The sequence below is a fragment of the Amblyomma maculatum genome, chromosome 1 (genome assembly GCF_055883805.1).
Source record: "Amblyomma maculatum isolate TAMU_Amacu chromosome 1, ASM5588380v1, whole genome shotgun sequence".
NCBI classification, from domain to species: domain Eukaryota; kingdom Metazoa; phylum Arthropoda; class Arachnida; order Ixodida; family Ixodidae; genus Amblyomma; species Amblyomma maculatum.
The window spans coordinates 473147211-473167227 of NC_139344.1; the positions used below are offsets into that span (position 1 = coordinate 473147211).

General features: G+C 47.3%; 1 protein-coding gene across 1 annotated transcript in view; it reads left to right on the forward strand.

Moving 5' to 3' along the window:
* Window positions 1–19551, forward strand: part of SamDC (S-adenosylmethionine decarboxylase) — a 103244-nt gene extending 83693 nt beyond the window's left edge. The window contains exons 9-10 of the mRNA XM_084605745.1: window positions 15920–16000; window positions 18019–19551. Coding sequence (XP_084461871.1) covers window positions 15920–16000; window positions 18019–18153 — 216 coding nt within the window. The 3' untranslated portion in view covers window positions 18154–19551. The remainder of the gene's footprint in view (window positions 1–15919; window positions 16001–18018) is intronic.
* The last annotated feature ends 466 nt before the right edge of the window (window positions 19552–20017 follow it).

Below are 20017 nucleotides of genomic sequence, written 5' to 3' on the forward strand. Positions count from 1 at the left end.
TCTCTCATTCCTACTGCATATTAACACCCATAAACGGAAAGATTCAATATCCCTGAACATACTCAAAGTGCTTTCACAAAAACACTGGGGTCTGACAGGACATGCCTGCTACACATTTACTGCTCTGTTGTACGGTCTGTTGTACGGTATGGAGCGGCAAGATCGTACTAATTGAAACGATCGTATCCAGTGCACAACCTAGCCTTGTGTCTCTCAACTGGTGGTGCTTACAGAACATCTCCCATAAACAGCCTCTACGTTGATACAAATAAGCCTTCCCTCGAACACAGAAGATCCATGCTTACATGCTCGTATGTCTTGAAAATATGGTCCGTGCCAAAACATATATGCTACCCCATAGTTACAAAGTGCACCTCCAGCCACAGTCAGCCAGACCTTTATCTTTCCGTTTTGAGGGAAAATGCTTAGTTAGGAATACTAGGCAGCCTTCCACACAATGTCCCGAGGCAAGATCTATTGCCTCCCTGGTACAGTAAAACCTCGTTAATTCGAACTCTGTTAATTCGAACTTACGGTTAATTCGAACTGACACTCGGGTCCCAGCATGGCCCTATGTATTTCAATAGGAGAAAACTCCCGATAATTCGAACATGCCAGTATCCACAACGGGTAATTCGAACTAGGAGCTCGTGGCTCACACAGCTCCTCGCAGACAGAAGTCGGCCCATACCGTGTACAATGCGCAGAAAGATTACTAAAGACGCAAAAAACAAAATTTTTCAAATCTGCCCGCCCGCGAGACGAGGTGCGCACTCGACAGTCGCAGCGAGCATTCCGGTGCATGCCGTAGCAGGTTTTCGCTGCCGGGTGCCGCCAGGCTCCATCACACCAACGGTCCGGCGCAAGCCGTTGCAGGTTTTGGCTGCACCGTGGTTGCTGGGTGCGCTTTTGACAAGCCTTTTTTCTTTTTGTCCTGCGGTCACGTTGTGTGCACAACGCAGTTGTCGGTGTCGTGCATTTGTTTGTGCCGCGGTGGTCCAAGTTTTACCGTTTTCGTTGCCTCACCGCTTTGCCAGCGACGACTCATCGATTGTGACAGCCATGGCAAACCGCGGTAAATACACGGCAAAGGACCTCAAGACGAAAGTGGAGATTTTGAGTGAGGTGGAACGTGGTGTCCTATCCAAGACGGATATAGCCAAAAAGTGCGACATCAAGAAGAGCACGCTGTCAACGTATCTCAGGAACAAGGAATTGATCAGTGCTGTTTTTCGTAAAGACGTTATGGAGCCCTCTCGCAAAAGGCTACGGACGTCGGCCCATCCCGAAGGGGAGAGTGCCGTAATGGCATGAATAAAAGAAGTTCGCAGCCGGAACATTCCGTTAAGCGGGCCCATAATTGCTGCGAAGGCTGCAGTGACTCCCCAGAAGCATGCAGCGCGGAGGTAGCGGAGACTTCGTCTGATGATGACTCCGTCGTGCTCGACTGTGGCTACGCGGCTTTGTCGGAGAGTGTCGCCTTTGAAGCCTATGTTGACGTTGACAACGGTGTGGAGACGTCTGGGCCCTTGAGTGATGAGGATATAATCGCGGCTGCATGTGCTCCACAGGGCTCACGGGTGGCGAACACAGCTGAAAGTGATGAAGAGTCCGACGAAGGAGACGATCCGGTGCCACCCCCTAGTGCATGTGAAGTAGTGTCGGCGCTCGATCTCACTGCACGATACTTCTCCGCCGATAAGAATTCGGATCCTGCGCTGGAACTCTTGGGCAAGCTGCAGTCGATGCTTGTGGAGTCGCGGCACAAGAAACGCAAGCAAACGCACATTACCGATTATTTTTTCGTGTAAATAAACATGTTTTGAAGCTCGCTACTTAAACGAATGCATTCCGGTTCTTGTTTGCGGCGCATGACTGACCGATTAGTCCCGTTCATTCGCCGTTGCGGCTCAATTGCAAAAATTATCGGAATCGCCCTCCGTAGACGTGCAGTAGCGCCTAGCCCTCTTTACTTATGGTAATGAGTCAACATGTGGGCTCGGCCAGCACGGTGGGCCACGATGGCGCTCATTCCATTGCCCGACTGTTAATTCGAACTCCGCTTAACTCAAACAATTTTCTCGGCCCCTTCGAGTTTGAATTAACGAGCTTTTACTGTATAATCTGCCCTCTGTGTGTGACTTCACACTAACACACTTTCACAGCTATCTCCATGTGAATGCATACTACAAGAGTTCTTCACTTTGGAGGAAATATATAAAAATTAGAGCTTTTTATACTGATGGTTCTAAGACGGCACATCATGTGCAGGGCTTCCACTCTTGCTCCAATTGTGCCATTCTGTGCCAAATGCGATTTGCTGCGCCATCAAGATACAAACTGCCAAAACTGCACCAAAGTGCTCCAAAATGAATCTATCAAGCAATGATGATAAAGACAGCGCTGTGGAGGGATCAGAGCGGCCGGAGCCGAGGTGAATAGGCTGTGGGCCGAAGTATGATGATAATCATAAGTTGTAGTTGTGTAGCGCCATCTGTTGCTTTGAAAAAGGTGTGATGAACACAGCACGCTTTCCATAGAAAGGGGTGGCTCTCCGAGCATGATTGCTGTTCGGGTCGAACGGGGCCCTGTTGTCTTCGGTGCTGTCAGTTGAAAAATACGTCATATTTCGCACGTTACAGCGTTCTAAAGTTGAGATTCTGAACGTTCTGAAATTGAGGTCAAATCACGCCGAGTTTTGATCGGCCGCAGATTGAGAAATACGCTCTCCACCGGCATCATTTTGGTCTCGTTCGAAAGATCGTGATTCTTGCTATTCCCATGTCACGATCGCTGTCCATGAGCAAACACCCGAAGCGGAAAACAAAGGAACAAACTTGCGCGAAACACGCGTTGCTACTGGGCTCCGAAAACATGTGACCCAAATGACCACTCTTGGTTGGCTGCCGGCATCGACTGCTTGTGGCTTGGCGCCATTTTGAAAAGGTCGTGTGGTTAGGCCCAGCTGGTTTAGCGATGTTCCGTGTGGACGACCATGGCGTAAAATGGGGAAAATTTAGGTTGAAGCGTCATACTGGCCTAAAAACTGAAGGTACAATTAAGAGGCGCGCCGGTGACACTGCATCCTGTTATCAGCAGTCAGACAGGGCTGACTCTCCGCGGTGGGCCGATAAGGGCGAATTATTCCCTTGAGGTGATTCTTGACGCGTGCGAGCATTGTAATCATGACGATGCAGATGAAAAAGTGATATCTAAGCAGTTTTCATAGGCGCGACAGATCGAGCACTCGGAAAACTTAGTTGCGCAGTGGCAGTGGCGATCGCGAAACGGCGTCACGAGTGGCATGCGGAATTGCAAACTTTGTCGAAATAAATTTGCTTCTGAGTTACAGGGGCAATTATCTCGATGGGAAACTGCATTCTCACCAAAAACCAGTCATAATTCATTTTATCGAGTTGCGTTAGCCTTGGTAATTAAAAAATATGCCCAAAACGTATTTCGCCAATTTAAAAAAATATAATTTGGACAGTCACCAGATCAATATATCTGGTCTTGCTCTTGCTACAGTTACAGTTGAATCCCGCTATAACGAAATTCACGGTGCACGAAAAAAAATTCGTTCTCGCGGAACTTCGTTATCGCAAAAATTTGACGTGAAACGCAGAAAGAATTGCCCAAGCAGCAGCAAAGGCGTTTAATGCCAAAAATCTGTAAGCTTGGTTTGCTTACGCTTCACGGCGAGCAACGCCGTCACGCGATTTTCGCACTCGGTCAGCAAACCCATTGCAACATCGTCGTCTCGGACAGCAACGAAATTCCTGATGACATCAAAAGCGTCCATCACCTGTACGGCGGTTGCCGCAGCCGGCGCTTCCTGTACTTCGTCGTCTTCTTCATCGGAAGAGTCCTTATCATTCCGGGCAGCTTTTATGATCTGCTCATCACTCACATCTTCGTGAACAACAACACAAGCGTCAGCGCCGATGTATTCGTCGAGCTCGAGATTAGGCGGCACGGTTCCTATTTCTCCCAGCGTTTTCCAGGCGGCCGCGATCCCCGGAGCCGGTGACGCCTCTTCGTCGTCGTCTGTAACGCCTGGTGTTAGGCCAGCAGAGTGTACGGGTCGACCTTCGGCAAATCCGGCGTGCCTGAAACAGTTCACAATTACTGAGCGCCCCAGTGTGCTCCAGGCAGCAGACATAATCTGCAGTGCCACGTACAAGTCCACCTTCGTGTCTCGGCCGGTTTCAGTGTTAAAAAGCAGCCGCTGAATTAACCTCCCGCGGTAAGCGCGCTTCAGGCTAAGAATCACGCCCTGATCGAGAGGCTGTAAGACAGACGTGCAATTGGGAGGGAAAAACCTCAGCTCCGTGTTAGTGAGCTTGACTTCGTCGGAGTGATGCGCTGAACAATTGTCCAAAAGCAAGCAAACTTTACGGCCCTGCCGCTTCATGTCGCGGTCGAATGCCATCATCCACTCGGTGAAAATAGCGCGGGTCATCCATGACTTGTTGTTCGCCTTGTACTGCACAGGTAGGCTACGAGTTCCCTTAAAACAGCGCGGCTTGGCACTTTTGCCTATGACTAACGGCGGACGCTTGTCCGAGCCATCCATGTTTGTGCAAAGCAGCACTGTGATGCGTTTTTTGCTGTGTTTGCCGCCGTGACAGCGCTGCCCCTTGAAGTCGAGCGTCCTAGCCGGCAACATCTCGTAGAATAGCCCGGTCTCGTCGGCGTTGTAAATGTCTGCAGGCGCGAAGTTGCTTAAAATTCCGGCCATGTTACTCGCCTTCCAAGCAGCTGCTCCGTCCACGTCTGCTGACATTGACTCGCCGCACAACACTTTTCCAACGATGTTATGGCGGGCCTTGAAACGGTTTAGCCAGCCAATGCTGGCTTTAAAATCATCAATGCCAAGTAGGCATGCATAGTTCAAGGCTTTCTGCTGGACGATGCTTCCGGACAGGGGGACGTTGCTGGCTCGTGCTTCCACAAACCACGCATGCACTGCTTTGTCCAACTCTTCATGGAGGGGCCGCGTCACCTTTTTGTGCTTCGAGGATGTGCCTGAAGCAAGTGCCATTCTCACGCTGTCCTTATTGCCTAGAATCGTTGACAGCGAACTTGCAGGAATTCCGAAGTCTTCAGCAATTGCCGCTTTCTTCCTTCCGCTTTCTGCTTGGGCGATTATTTGAGGTTTTTGCTCAAGGGAAAGAGTTTTGCGTTTTTTCACTTGCGTTGCCATTGTGTCCTGCGGATGAAAACTCGTCTTTGTCGAAGAGAAAGGCAGCGAGTGAACAACGCGACCACGACACAAAGCCAAAATGGCGGAACTGCAATCACGTGATTTCATGCTTAATGTGGCTTTGGATTTGACTTGGACTTCTCGCCAATAAAACTAGTTTCGGTTTCGATTTTGAACGCGAAAATTTCGTTGAAGCGGAAACGCTCTGCAAAAATGGTTCGTTGTGCAGAGAAATTTAGGCCATTAATTCTTATAGGATACTCGCGGGGAATAAAAAATTATTCGTTGTCGCGGAAATTTCGTTGTGGCGGTATTCGTTGGGGCGGGATTCAACTGTATTTTCTTTTGCTAGAAAGCTAACCTCTTCTTTTGACATCAACATAAATGTAATAACCATAGGGAACCTGCACTGCATAGGTAGCGCTGCAATCATCTCTCAGCGTGACTCAAAAATGCTGCTGTTAGCCACTTGGTTCATGATAAACGACCAAGCATGTTCAGCAGCATTATAGATACACGTGTGACAGATAACGTCCTTGCCCAGGTTCTCTGGATGTAGGCCATTTATCTGACTCGCGTCGCGCAAAGCTTCGACAGGGCGTGCAATATGATTCCTGTAAGCTCATGCAGGTGGCTTGAAAACGCCCTAAAAAGCTGCCTCAGAAGTATTTGCCCTTCTTGCTAGGATGTGTGTTACGGCACGGCGATCGACACAGCAAACTTCATTGCAGGTTGCCTATGCGGGAAAATTTACTGAAAAGACTGTCTTGGCACCAAAATGGACATTTCCTATGAGGGCTTTCTTTATGGTGTAACTTTGGCTCAAATTGGTACAGGACATTATTTTTACTTTAATTTACTTTCCGACCATTTCTGATCATATTGATACAGTTAAACCTCGATATAATGAAGTCGGTAAAATCGGCACTTGAATTCGTTACGTCGAAATTAGGCTCATAACATGCAAATAAAATTATCAAATGGTGTTGCTGATGCGAAGCACACACGAAAGAACCTTTATTTGTGGGTAAAGTAGTCCGTCACTTCCTTTTGAGTCTTCTTTGCATTCAACAACAGCATTATGCGCCGTTCATAGGCCCACAACCACCGTATAGCCTCTTCCTCTCCTGTAGAGCCCGCGAAGCGCCTCAGTACGTCAAACGCATCGACTACTTCACTGGAGGTGGGGACGTCGCCACACTCGTCCTGATTGTCCATTTCGTCGTCACTCTCACCTTGCAATTCCCGAACCACATCGTTCAGGATCGATTCCATGGTCACCTCTTCTGTCGCGAGGACACATGAATCACCAAGAACGAAATCGTTGATCTCGACGCCCTCCGGCACAGCACCACCGCTGTGAAGGCACTCCCAAGGCCTCTGAAGTGCCTGCGCTTCTGTTGTTTCAAGCGTGGACAAACCACCTTCAGGTAGAGCTGCTGCGGAAGCGTCTGCTCCAAGGCCTGCTTTTTGAAAACAGTTTTCAATGATTTTTTTTGGCATTACTTTCCAGGATGTGGACAGCATCTCGAGCGCTTGAAACAAATCAAATTTCGTTGACCGTTCCAGTCAAATGTCAAGGAGCAGCTTGTCAACTAATCTTCGGCGATAGCCACATTTCAAGCTGTGGTTAATTATACCCTGATCGAGCGATTGGGTGAGTGATGTGCAGTTGGGTCGGAGAAACTGCAGTTCCACATGTGCAAGCTCCAAGTCGTCAACTTGATGCGCAGAGCAGTTGTCGAGAATGAGGCACATGTGGCGTCCGGATTCTTTCATGTCCTCTTCAAGATCTTGCAGCCAACTGTGGAAAATACTGCGGGTCATCCATGCTTTTTTGTTCGATGTGTAGACAATCTCGAGTTGCCGCGAATTCTTAAAGCAGTGTGGTTTTTTGCTGCGCCCGATAACAAGCGGCAAACGCTTGTCACTTCCATCCATGTTGGCGCACAGGAGGACTGTGATGTGTAGCTTGCTATGCTTACCACAGTGGCACCGATCACCTTTCTAAGCCAGTGTGCGATTAGGCATCTGGTAGAACAATGCCGTCTCGTCGGCGTTATATATGTGTGCCAGATCGTAGCGCTCGAGGATATCTGGCACTGCGTTCGTAATCCAGGCAGCCGATTCTGTTGCATCAGCCGATGACTACTCACCGCTCAAGCTTTTGCCAACGATCGAGTGTCGAGCCTTAAACCTATGCAGCCAGCCGCTGCTGGCCTGGAAGTCATCGCGACCAAGCAGGCATGCAAAGTCCTTTGCTTTTTGTTGTAGGACCACACCACCGATAGGAATGTTTTGCGTCCGGGTTGACATGAACCACTTGAAATTGACTTTATCCACGTCTTCATAGTTTGCTGCCTTCAACCTTTTCCTCTGGCTGCTTGCCCCCTTTTTTAAGGAGTCGATGATGGAATTCTTGGAGCTCAAAATCGTGGAGAGTGAACTTTGCGGCGACATCTTTCTTCTTTTCGCCCTTCGCGACGGCATCCAGTATGCTGGCCTTCACTTCTAGAGAGCACTTTTCGTTTGCCACTCATGCTGGTGGAACGGAGATGCCAGACAAGCATCACGACTACGACGGCGACGAGGGACAGGTCACCAGTCACGCGACAATGTGACAACAAACAAATTCACACACGCTGCACGTCGACATGCGCTGCGCAAAAAATAGGCATAAATTGGGTAGGGAGCCTGCATGCTGCGCTGCGGCGTCTAAACCGGGCCGATGCTCGTGCCGCCTAGTGGAGTTGCTCAACACCATGTTCGAGTCTCCCGCATAGTACATCAGATGGCGCAGCATATGCCATGTCGTATCATCATCATCGTTACATTTTTAAGTGCGCTCGGCTCTGCTGCGCCGCCGCGCCAAGGTCGACCCACCTTGGCCACACTGCGCTTATTTTCAGGCTGCGTGCACTTTGATGGGCGCTGCTCTCAACCACTCAGGATCATGGTACACCTTTGTTCAGGCATTGAGTCTTCAACTAAATTTCGTTACATTGAAAGTTCGGCGAAATTTACTTCGTTATAGGGGGGCTAAAAATATATCGTGCTCCATGCGCCCAAAGTTACCGAAACTGAACTACTTCGTTACATCGGGGAGGTTGTACTGTATGCCAGACCTTGCCGCAATTTAAATCTACATGTTCTGACATATTTTTCCTCGTTTTTTCAAAAAATTTTTGAGGGTGCTGCAATTTTGGAGGTGCGATATCTGGAAAAGCTGGGCTTGTGTTTCTTCTGAATAAAATGCTTCATGATGATACATACTCATGGTTTTTGATTGAATAAATAGTTTAAATATAGGTAATGCATGTAATACTTGCTTTCTTAGTGTTACATACTGTTCCTTGCTGCAGAACACCTTGAAATAATACAAGGAAGGCAACGGCAAGATAGTGGCAGCAAATCGATTTGTTCACAATAGCTGATCTCATATATTGGCTTCTTGGTGAGCAAGGGACCTTTTAGAAACGGCACACAGGTGCTCCAAATCGCTTGTTAAGCTGCTCCAAATCGCAGCTAGGCAGTAGCAGCACTGCACGTGGGAAGCGCTGTAGTGCAAGGCAAATGTGGGAAAATACAGTAAGACTGCTTAATTGTGCATCTCTTTTCACTGCTGAATGTTATGCCGTTTTTGTTGGAGTGAAAAATATAACAAAGAAGAACATAGAGAGGAGCATCGTCAGGCGATTGGCACTGGGTGCCCTTGGCAAAACCACAGCGAGATATGGGCTGGGCATCTTTTGAAATACGGGAAGCTCAGAGTAAAATACAGTCGAACCCGGATATATCGAATTTTGGTTATATCGAACTCACAAAATATCCCCTTGAAAATCCCATGTAAAAGTATAGGAAAGCCGCGTCATATATCGAACTCAGTTTCACCGGTCGTTCGATATATCGAACTCCGCACCACGCACTGGAAAGTGTGCCGTCCCCAAAGACAATCGTATCACCCTTGTCAGTTTGCCGCGTGACGTTTTCAAGCCACGCGCGGAAGAAATGAGAGGGGACAGTTCGGCGACAGCTGGTCTGGGCAGCGCCGCGCCCATTCCCCAAAGGCGCGCGCATCTACAGTTGTCGTTTCCTGCGCGCCAACACATGACGTTTGCAAGCCACGTGCGTGGGTGTGCCCATTCTTTTGCTGAGCTATCTCTCCTTCAGCACGTGCAACGCATGCGCCAAGCCAGCTCAGCCCGTTTTTCAGACTGACGTGGGACGCTTTCTCCAGCGTGTGTTGCGAACCCTCTGCGTGCGGCGGCGCGGCGGCGGACGTGGCTATGGCGCCTGCAATTGTTAAAAAGCGCCAGCTCTTTCTTTTCTTTTTTTTTTTGCGAGTCATCCTTTCTGCGGCAGGCATATTTTTTTTTTTTTTGCGGGGATGTTTGTTTTATTCATTTTTTTATAGTTTATCCTTGCATGTATAAATCAGCGAAAGCACACGGTCAGCAGCTGTGATCATGACGCCCGCTCCAAGCGCGGCGCCATAAATCGAACCAGGCTTGTGCTATCAAGCCATCACGGGCACTCTGCCAAGTTCGCTCCCCGCCACCGCAGGAGCTATAAAAAGATAAACGCGCCCTGACGTTATCGCTGCGCAGCATCTTGGCACGCTGCCAATGAGCTGTGGATGAGACGACCAAAACGGACTGACGCACGCCATCGACATGCAAGCGAAAATGCTCGCCGCGGCGACACAGAAACCTTGCCTTTAGCTACCGCGGTGGCTCGAGCGGCGAGAGGGACGCAGTTCCAACAAGTTTGAAAATTTTCGCTCTGTCGCTCCGCTTGTCGCTGAGATCGCTCAGTCGCTTGCATGTGAGCGAGCTAGCCTTAACGCATTTTTTTTTTTCAAATTCTCGGGTGCAAAAGTGGAGGGTGGGTTCATTATGAGAGTGGGTTGATTACGCGACAAATACTGTATCGTTTTTCGCATCGTAAGTGCCGTCACAAGCCGATTTTTGTATATCGAATTATCGATATATTGAACTATTTCGCGATCCCCTTCGAGTTCGATATATCCGGGTTCGACTGTATTGTATGAGGAACACCTGAGGAAATTGGACAGTAACAGGTGGGCAGTGAAAGTATTTAAATATCTACCTAAAAAGCGTTGACTCACAATGGAGGAAAAGAGCTAGGAAACTAACCAGTAAGTATGCTGGTCACAAGGATGAAGAATTAAACAGCGTTAAGCGACAGGTGAAAAACACAGAAGGTAAAAATTGGATAAATGGTATGGAAAAGAAAGTGTGGAACTATCCCAAAAGTGGAAAAGGCTGATCAGGAAGGAAACTTTCTTTGATAACTCAAGAGGCAGTGCCCTACTTTTTGAATCTAGATCAGGGTGCCTTAGAACATGTAGCTACAAAAATAAATTTAACCGTGAAGATGACACATGTGCAGTATGTGGTGAATCCATAGAAACAATTAACCATATTATACTGGAATGGGTTGTTTCTATGGATTAACCATAGAATTAACCATATTATACTGGAATGGGGTGCAGTGGTGGCGTAGCGGTAGAACATCCGCCTCGCATGCAAGAGGACCGGGGTTCAAATCCCGGTGCCACGCAATTCTCCACCGGATGAAAGAAAAAAAAAAAAAAAATCCGCGTGTTGATGGAATTGCATAAACAGGTTTGGGGTGCGACCTGATGCCGGTGAACACCTCCGGCAACGCACTCCCTCACCAGAACAGGAGTTGGCCACCCTGGTGCAGTTATTGGCCGCAACCTCCTATGATAAGCTCCATAAAACCCCGGCCCTCAGTCACCAGCGGCTGCGGAACAACTGACCATGGCGGCGGTCAGACCTGTGACGCAGCAGGGGGTGCTAAGAAAGTCTGGCTCCGCTGGACAGGCCGCCATTGGAAACTGACCCTGGCAACGTTTAATGCTAGAACCCTAGCTAGTGAAGCTAGCTTAGCAGTGCTGTTAGAGGAACTAGAGGGCATGAAATGGGATGTCATAGGGCTTAGTGAGGTTAGGAGGCCGAATGAGGCATATACTGCACTGAAAGATGGGCATGTACTGTGTTATCGAGGCTTACCAGAGAGGCGACAACTAGGAGTAGGTTTCCTTGTCAATAAGTATATAGCGGGTAATATAGATGAATTCTATAGTATTAATGAGAGGGTTGCAGCCATCGTAATTCGGCTTAATAAGCGGTATAAACTGAAGGTTGTACAGGCCTATGCACCTACATGTAGTTATGATGACCAGGCAGTTGAAAGCTTCTACGAAGATGTAGAATCGACAATGCGAAAAGAAAAGACGCAGTATACTGTACTAATGGGCGATTTCAATGCCAAGGTAGGGAAAAAACAAGCAGGAGACAAGGTCGTAGGTGACTATGGCATTGGTTCTAGGAATAGCAGGGGGGAGTTACTAGTTGAGTTTGCAGAGCGCAATAACTTACGAATCCTCTTCCTTCTTCCCTTCTTCCTTCTTCAGCAAACGGAAGAACCGGAAATGGACATGGAAAAGTCCTAACGGAGAGACTAAAAATGAAATCGACTTCATAATGTGTTCCACCCCCGCCATTATGCAAGATGTAGAGGTAATCGGGAAAGTGCGACGCAGTGACCACAGGATGGTGAGGTCCCGAATTAGCCTAAATCTGAAGAAGGAACGCAACAGATTAGTAAGAAAGAAACCCATCAACGAATTAGCGGTGAGGGGGAGGGCAGAAGAGTTCAGGATCTCGCTACAGAATAGGTTTTCAGCTCTAACAGAGGATGGTGACATTACCCTAGAAGCAATAATAACTTCAGAGATATCATTACTGAGTGCGCGGTAGAAGTAGGCGGTAGGATAGTTAGAGAGGATACCGGTAAGCTGTCTAAGGAGACGAAAGATTTGATTAAGAAACGCCAGAGTATGAAAGCTTCCAATCCAACAGACCAGATCGAATTGGCCGAGATATCGAAGCTAATCAATAAGCGCAAGGTGGCCGATATTAGGAAGTATAACATGGAGAAAATTGAGCATGCTGTAAAGAACGGGGGAAGCCTTAAAGCGGTAAAGAAGAAATTGGGCATAGGCAAAAACCAGATGTATGCGATAAGGGACAAGGCGGGCAACGTCATCACTAATATGGAAAAGATAGTCAAAGTAGCCGAGGAGTTCTATACAGATCTCTACAGTAGCCAAAGTAGTCAGGACCGTAATGAGATTGGCGGTAGGGAAAAACAGTCAGACGTTCCACCAGTGACGAAGGACGAGGTCAAGAAAGCACTAGAAACTATGAAAAGGGGGAAATCAGCTGGAGATCAGATAACTACAGATTTGCTGAAGGACGGGGGGGATATCGTGCTAGAAAACCTGGCCACCCTGTATACGCAGTGCCTGGTGTCATCGACGGTACCGGAACCATGGAAGAATGCAAACATTATCCTCATTCACAAGAAAGGGGACTCTAAGGACCTTAAAAATTACAGACCAATCAGCTTACTGTCTGTTACGTATAAGGTATTTACTAAGGTAATCGCTAATAGAATCAGGACAACCTTAGACTGCAATCAAGCAAAGGATCAAGCAGGGTTTCGGAAACGGTACTCTACTATCGATCATATCCATACCATCAATCAGGTGATAGAAAAATGCTCGGAATATAACCAGCCCTTATACATAGCATTCATTGATTACGAAAAAGCATTTGACTCAGTTGAAACCTCGGCGGTGATGCAGGCATTGCGAAATCAGGGGGTAGACGAGCCATACGTGAAAGTGCTGGAAGATATGTATAGCGGCTGCACAGCAACCATAGTTCTGCATAAAGAAAGTAACAAAATTCCCATAAAGAGAGGTGTTAGGCAAGGAGACACAATCTCCCCAGTACTATTCACAGCTTGTTTAGAGGAAGTATTCAGAGACTTGGAATGGGAGCAGTTAGGGATAAGGGTAGATGGAGAATACCTCAGTAATCTGCGATTTGCTGATGACATTGCCTTGCTAAGCAACTCGGGGGATGAATTGCAAATAATGATTGATGACCTAGACAGGAAAAGTAGAAAGGTAGGCTTGAAAATCAATATGCAGAAGACTAAGGTAATGTTCAACAGCCTCGGGAAGGAACAGCAGTTTACATTAGGTAGCGAAATACTGGAAGTAGTAGGCGAATATGTCTACTTAGGACAGGTAGTAACCGCAGACCCGGACCACGAAAAGGAAATAACAAGAAGAATACGATTGGGATGGAGCGCATTTGGCAAGCACTCGCAGATTATGACTAGCAGCTTACCGGTATCGCTCAAGAGGAAAGCATACAACAGTTGCATCTTGCCTGTACTCACCTATGGGGCTGAAACGTGGAGGCTAACCAAGAGAGTTCTACTTAAGTTGAGGACAACCCAGAGGGCTATGGAACGAAAAATGGTAGGGGTAACATTAAGAGATAGAAAGCGTGCAGAGTGGGTCAGAGAAATAACTCAAGTTACCGACATTCTAGTAGAAATTAAGAAGGAGAAATGGACATGGGCAGGACATGTAGTGCGAAGAGAGGATAACCGATGGTCGCTGAGGGCAACAAACTGGATTCCAAGGGAAGGAAAGCGTGGCAGGGGGCGGCAGAAAGTTAGGTGGGCGGATGAGATTAAGAAGTTCGCAGGGGTCAAGTGGATGCAGCTAGCACAGAACCGGGTTAAGTGGAGAAATATGGGAGAGGCCTTCGCCCTGCAGTGGGTATAATCAGGCTGATGATGATGATGATACTGGAATGTGATGGTATCCATCCAGAGGTCGATGCAGGCGCAGTCACTCTTCCAGAGGCCCTGGGGTTTGGAGATACCAGTGGTCGGGTGAATAAACCGACGGTGGAAACTAGCAAAAAACGATTGGAAGATTGGTGGCTTAAAAGTAAAGTGACATAATGTTAGTAATGCAGAGACAAAAACTCAATAAATGGAATGATGGTATAGTTAACCAACCTAAAACATAACTCAGATACAGCGAAAAAAAAAACGAGTATGATAGCAACTGCTACCACCCCGTTTTAAAGGTGACGCTACTATATTGCATCCACCCATCTGGGTTATTTAAACACAATTTGGCAGCACCGCTAGACTCCGGTCATGGCCGTTCATATTTTTCGAGATCACCCCCGCGCACGGGGGTCTTATCTCGGAGGCCATAAGCCGTTGGCGGTAGTTTTTGTTGCTGCCACTAAATGGCGCGGCACGCGAACGCGCGAGTGATTTAAACACATTTCTGTGGCGGGCGGTTAGATTGATGAAAAATTCTTTCTTGATGTTTTTTTCCGCTACTTTACGCATTTTTTGCCGTTTTAATGCAAAAAAAAACTGCTTCGTTATAACCGATCTAGCACCAAATTTTGAATTTTTTTTTTCGTTATAAATAAAGCATACACCAACCAAACTTTGATTTCCAGCTTCGTCCTGTATACTTCTTTTACTTGTGAACATGTCTTCTCTGCTGGCTTATTCCCCATACCATGCACCAACTGGCCCAACGAGCTATGCTTCAATACTTTGGTTTTAGTTCGTTTTATCCGATAATTCACTGTATCCGTGTTCATTATAGCAAGATTCGTACAACAACCTGAAACAATGGAAGCAGTCACCCTTGGGTGCAATCATTCGAGAGAAATCTTAGCGCATCTTGTGCAACAATGAAAGTGATATAAGTGGCAATGTCATGCACAAAACGTTCCTGCCATTGCCTAGATCATTCTGTGCATTACAAGCAAAGTGATAAGGTTGCATAACTGCAGCTGTTGGCAGCCAGAAATTATTAGTTTGTGGCAATACAGAGCTTGGAACGCTATCACAGGCAACAGTTAGACAGTAGTGCAATGTTCGTTTGAAGAGAAAAAAAAAATGCAAGCTGGTCATGTGGATTTAAGTAAGACCAAGCTGGAATGCCTATGTCTTTGTCCTCTTGGTTGCCACCTTTGGTGCAAGCAGGCTAGAGTGGTGATGCTACTGCTATTCTAGATGCGGCTCCAACGCGGGGGTTCCTTGTATAGCCATGCAAACATATTTGCGTACATGCTTTCTCTTCATGCTCCTCTATCACAAAAGCGCAATCCTGGGGCACCTCACAGTAGCGGCATCTGCTAAGCGTGATGGAAGGCGACGTCTTCGCTTTCTCCACTGTGATGTTTTCTGGTTGCCTGGGCCTGGAGTTGTGCGTCCATAAAGCCATCTCTGTGGTTTGCTTTGAATGCCTTCATTTGCATGCGTGCTTAGTGAAAGGTTAAATGATGTCTCAAATTCCACCAGTTAGGGTGGCTAAACTGGCTCAGCATCAGGCTCAAGTACCTGCATGGAAAAGTGGTACTCCTGAGTGGACGCCTCCTTGCGAAACAAGTACTCAGGATTACAAAAAAAGTGCCATTCAAGGAAGGAAAAGTCAGCAGGGGGCGAAAAAAAAGTTCGGTGGGCGGATTAGGTTAAGAAGTTCGCAAGGGTCAAGTGGATGCAGCTAGCACAGGACCGAGTAATTAATAGAATATGGGAGAGGCCTTCGCCCTGCAGTGGGTATAGTTCGGCTGATGATGATGATGATGACTAACTCCTATTTGCGTACGCATCCTAAACCTGTCTTGGGAAATGAAAACTACCCATGCTTGTCTCTGAGGTTACTGGTTAGTTTGAATCTGCAGCAGCGGATGTTTCTCATACCACAGAGAGAACAGGGCTTAATTTGGGAAAGCGGGCCAATAGTCTTCTGTCTACTTGCAGGACAACTACCATGACTTGGTCACAACCCTGCTGAAAATGTTTCTGCCCGGCAAATTTGTGATGACCCTGTTTGCAAATAAGGTAAGTGTGGGATACTAATTTTCGTATGTTTGTTTTTGGGTCATTCATGTAAAGTACAAAGAGAGATTTATTGATACGAAAGGTGGAGAGGTTGGCCGGCAGTAAAGAGACCCTGGCCTGCTACTACACACTGGGATAGCGGGGAAGAGGAAGTTAAAGGAGAGTTGAAAAATGTAAGCCAAATGAGCAGAGTTAATGCAAAAGTCTCCAAAGGTCACAAAACTGGTACCCTGTAGAAACAAAAGTTTAGTGCATTACAGAATCATTTGATATTACTGGACAGTAAGGCCACTTCAGAGGACTTCTGTGTAGGCAGTGACACATCCACGTTGTCCTCACAGCATGTTTGAGCACAACTATTTCCCCTGTTGGCTCTGGTTAACATGTTACTTGGCTCAGTATTTTCAACAGAAAGGCACCAGTTTTAGCTGGTTTCTAGTACAACTGCGAGACATTTCGTGCACTGGAATAATGTCTCACAGTCTTACCAGTTTTCCTTTTGGCATCTTTTTAAGGCGAAAGCCTTTAATGCCTTATCGTTGGCAGAGGCTGTCAGTAGAGGATATGTCACACTTTCGAGGGAGATAGTTAAAAATAAATAAATAAACCTTGTCTCCGCCGGAAATCGAACCTCCATTCTTTGGATGCGCAGCCGAGTGCTTTACCAACTGCGCCACGCCCCGGATCATGAAACGCTCATAATTCCATTTGTCTACCGGGAGGATAGCGGGATTCCGCGAGTGACAGATACAGCGCCTTTCCTTTCCTTTGAACGAATTATAGGACGCCGGTGAACTTTGATGCATTCAGTGAAATGCTGGTTGTGTTCGACAAAGGCGCTCCATGTACAGTCATGATTGGTCGTGACGTCACCAGGCGATTCATGCATAGACGAAGCTGACCCTGCCAGCCATTCAATCCAGGAGTCTGTGCTGTGCCTTTCATTTGACACTTCCTCGAATGCCACACCACACAGCAAACAGAAGCAGACCCAGATGTCCGGGAAACGTCCAAAGTGCCCTATTTATACGAAGAAGCCCTCGGTTCAGAGGGCAGTCTCTTGCGATGACTTGACGCAATTTTTTTTTTTTTTTTGAGTGTACAGCAGCCAACAGTGCATTTCAAATTGATTTACAGGATAGAAAAGGCACAGTATCTGTCACAATTCTCCGTGGACACATGTACGACGCCATAATGGAAAGGAGGAAGGTGGGAGTGAAAGAAGAGAGGGAGATAGAGGTGCCTTAGTGCAGGGCTACGATCCACCACGCTATAATGGCTTTCGCCTCATCGCATATAGTGGTCCAAAGTGCACTCTAGAATTATTCTATACGAAGTAGCCCCCGATTCAGAGGGCAGCCTCTCACAATGACTTGACTCTACAATGTTTTTTGCCAGTCATTCACTATGGCTGTCAAACCTTTCTACTAGAGCTGCAAAACTGGCTAGGGCTACTATACATTATTGTCTGTATTGACCTCATCCTAAATATGCATACTAACACATGCCATTTACACTTGCATGTTTAGGCATAAATTGGATCTGTCAACCTCCCCAGTGCTGGAATGGCAATCTTTGCCACACTATGCAAGTGATTAATGGTGACTGCTTGCTGCACCACTTTCCATGGCTGTTATGCGGGAAAGTCGCACTAGATGGTACTTGGCCTCTCTCTGCTGGTGGTGCTGTGTAGGGAAGCCAACCTGACTGGTGTTCAGCACTCGATATTTCATGCAACAGCACAGAAGTGTCTCTGAAGGAGGCACTTTGCTGTCATAATGTCCTACCCAATGGTGATTAAGTGCCCCCTAAGGTTTCAGATAGCTGTGGATGCCTTTGAAGCTACCCTAGAACTTGGAAAATGACCCTGTGTACTGTGTAGTAAAGGCCACTTTTGTTGTGCCTTCAACGAATTTTGCTGCCCTTGCATGCAGTTCTGACAAAATTTTATATTTCAAATTTTTGCCATGTCAAGTAGAGTATGTCGGTTTGGACAATTAGCGTTGTTTCCATTGCAGTTGTCAGTTGCGGCCAAAGGAATGAAGGAGAACTGCAACACCGAGTTCCGCAACTACAACCGGAAGGAGCTGCAGGTGTGCCGCTTCAACACGTACGACCTGACGTACGCGTTGTTCGCCAAGGCCCCTAGTTGAGGCCCATCGGCCCACCTTGTCTGGACATGCCTCTTCTCTGCATGGTGGCCACTCTAGGCCACCCGCAGTGGGCGGCTAGGAGCACAGTCTCTCTGCCCCGCTAAGTAAAGTGGCACCCGGGGGGGGGGGCACTGGCGCCTTCGTCCCATCCCAACCAGAAAAGACCCAGGACTCTTGTCCTTAGGATTGTTTGGGCGCCAGGCTGCAGGCCTTGGACAGGCCTCGCGCCGTTGTTCCCTTCACACTTCTTCAGCACCTCCTTTCATGGCACCTCCTCTCCCCTTTTTTACTTTGTCTTGGCTAATTTCCGTTCCATTAGGTCTTTGAATCTCTGCTCTGTTTACTTCATTTTATGCGGCACAGCAAGCGGCACCGCATTGATTAATACCATCTGATTGGTCTACCAGCTTGACCAAAATATGTCACACTGGTGGGCAAGGAAAAGATTCAGACAGGCAAGCACATTTTCCATGCTTCGCATACCATGCAGCTAAGTCATTTTAACTTCAAAACATTTTTACCTGGGCCCAAACTTCTGTTCATGTTTTTCCAGATCATGTCTGCTTTCACCCATTGTTTTTATTTGGTGGCACCACTTTTGTTTCTTTGCGGATTTTGTCTCGGGAAGAAGATGGGTGGCCATTCCCAAGGTGCATGTAGGCGCACCAGTGAGGAGGATAGCTCACAGGGTGAGCAGCGACATTTGTTGAGGCAGTAGGAGTTGAACAGAAGTATTCAGCTCCAGCCAGTATTCATGTTGCATTTTTGTGCTGCACTCAAGTCTGGCTAGGATCCTCCATGGGAACAGTTGCAACATCCACAACTTTACCTGGCGTTTTTTGCCTGGGCATGGTGCTCAGTTTGGCTGTGGTGGTTGCTTCGTCACACCACGTGTTGGCCACCAACCACTTGGTGCAGCCAAAGGGGGCATGTTCCAACATTCAGACATGCCAGATTAGACCCGAACAAAAGCACCTCGGCAAATTGATGCTCTTTTGCAATTCTATTTTCGCCATGTGCGAGGTGCACCATAGCTTGTCACAAGAGTAGCAAAATGCAGGAGCTGGCTGGGCTGATGCTTTCTTTGGTATCATTGTTCCTAGATTTTAGATCTTAAATGTTTGTATTGTGTCCATTGTCTTCTCACTGTGAGCGTTGCGAAATGCGAGGCATGTCCAGACAAGGTGATGAGGCTATTTTTGGGAAACCTTTATATTCATGTTTTTTTTTATTCTACGATTCTCTTTCTATCAATGTGGAACTTTTATTTCTGGAGGTCTGTCACTGTGCCCACATATGCATAGTGCATGTACAAGTGTAACCTTAAGAGGAAAAAAAGAAAATTTTCTGTTTTACTGTATGGGAAGCCTTGTGTTTCAATAAACAGAAAAAAAAGGATTTCTGTTTTACTTTTAAAGCACCTGTACTGTCAGAGCAAAGTAAAAAAAATGCTGATGCCTCTCTGGTTGCCATAGCAACTGGGAGGCTTATGCCAAGCCTTACCTCATCATTGGTGATAGGATGCACCAACGCTGTAGCAGAAGCTTGCACAATTATAAACTACTGCACAGAGCAAGATACCATTTTCATGAATTTAAAGTTGTTTCTCCAAGGCAAACGACCAAGCTGAATCATGCAATTCCTAGCCAAACAGTGCTTTCCCAAGCTGTAATTAGTTGAGTTCAGGTGGTGAGCCTTAGCTGTAACATCCTAGTGATGGGATTGCTCTTGGATGCGTGTCATGGCCGGCAGGTGATGCTTCCCGGCGGCTTGCATGCTGTTGGGCAGCCGGGTCAGAACTGGACACCGCAGCCTCCCATCGCTCGAGGTCTGAGTTGCCATTCGGCGAAGATGCTCAGAGCAA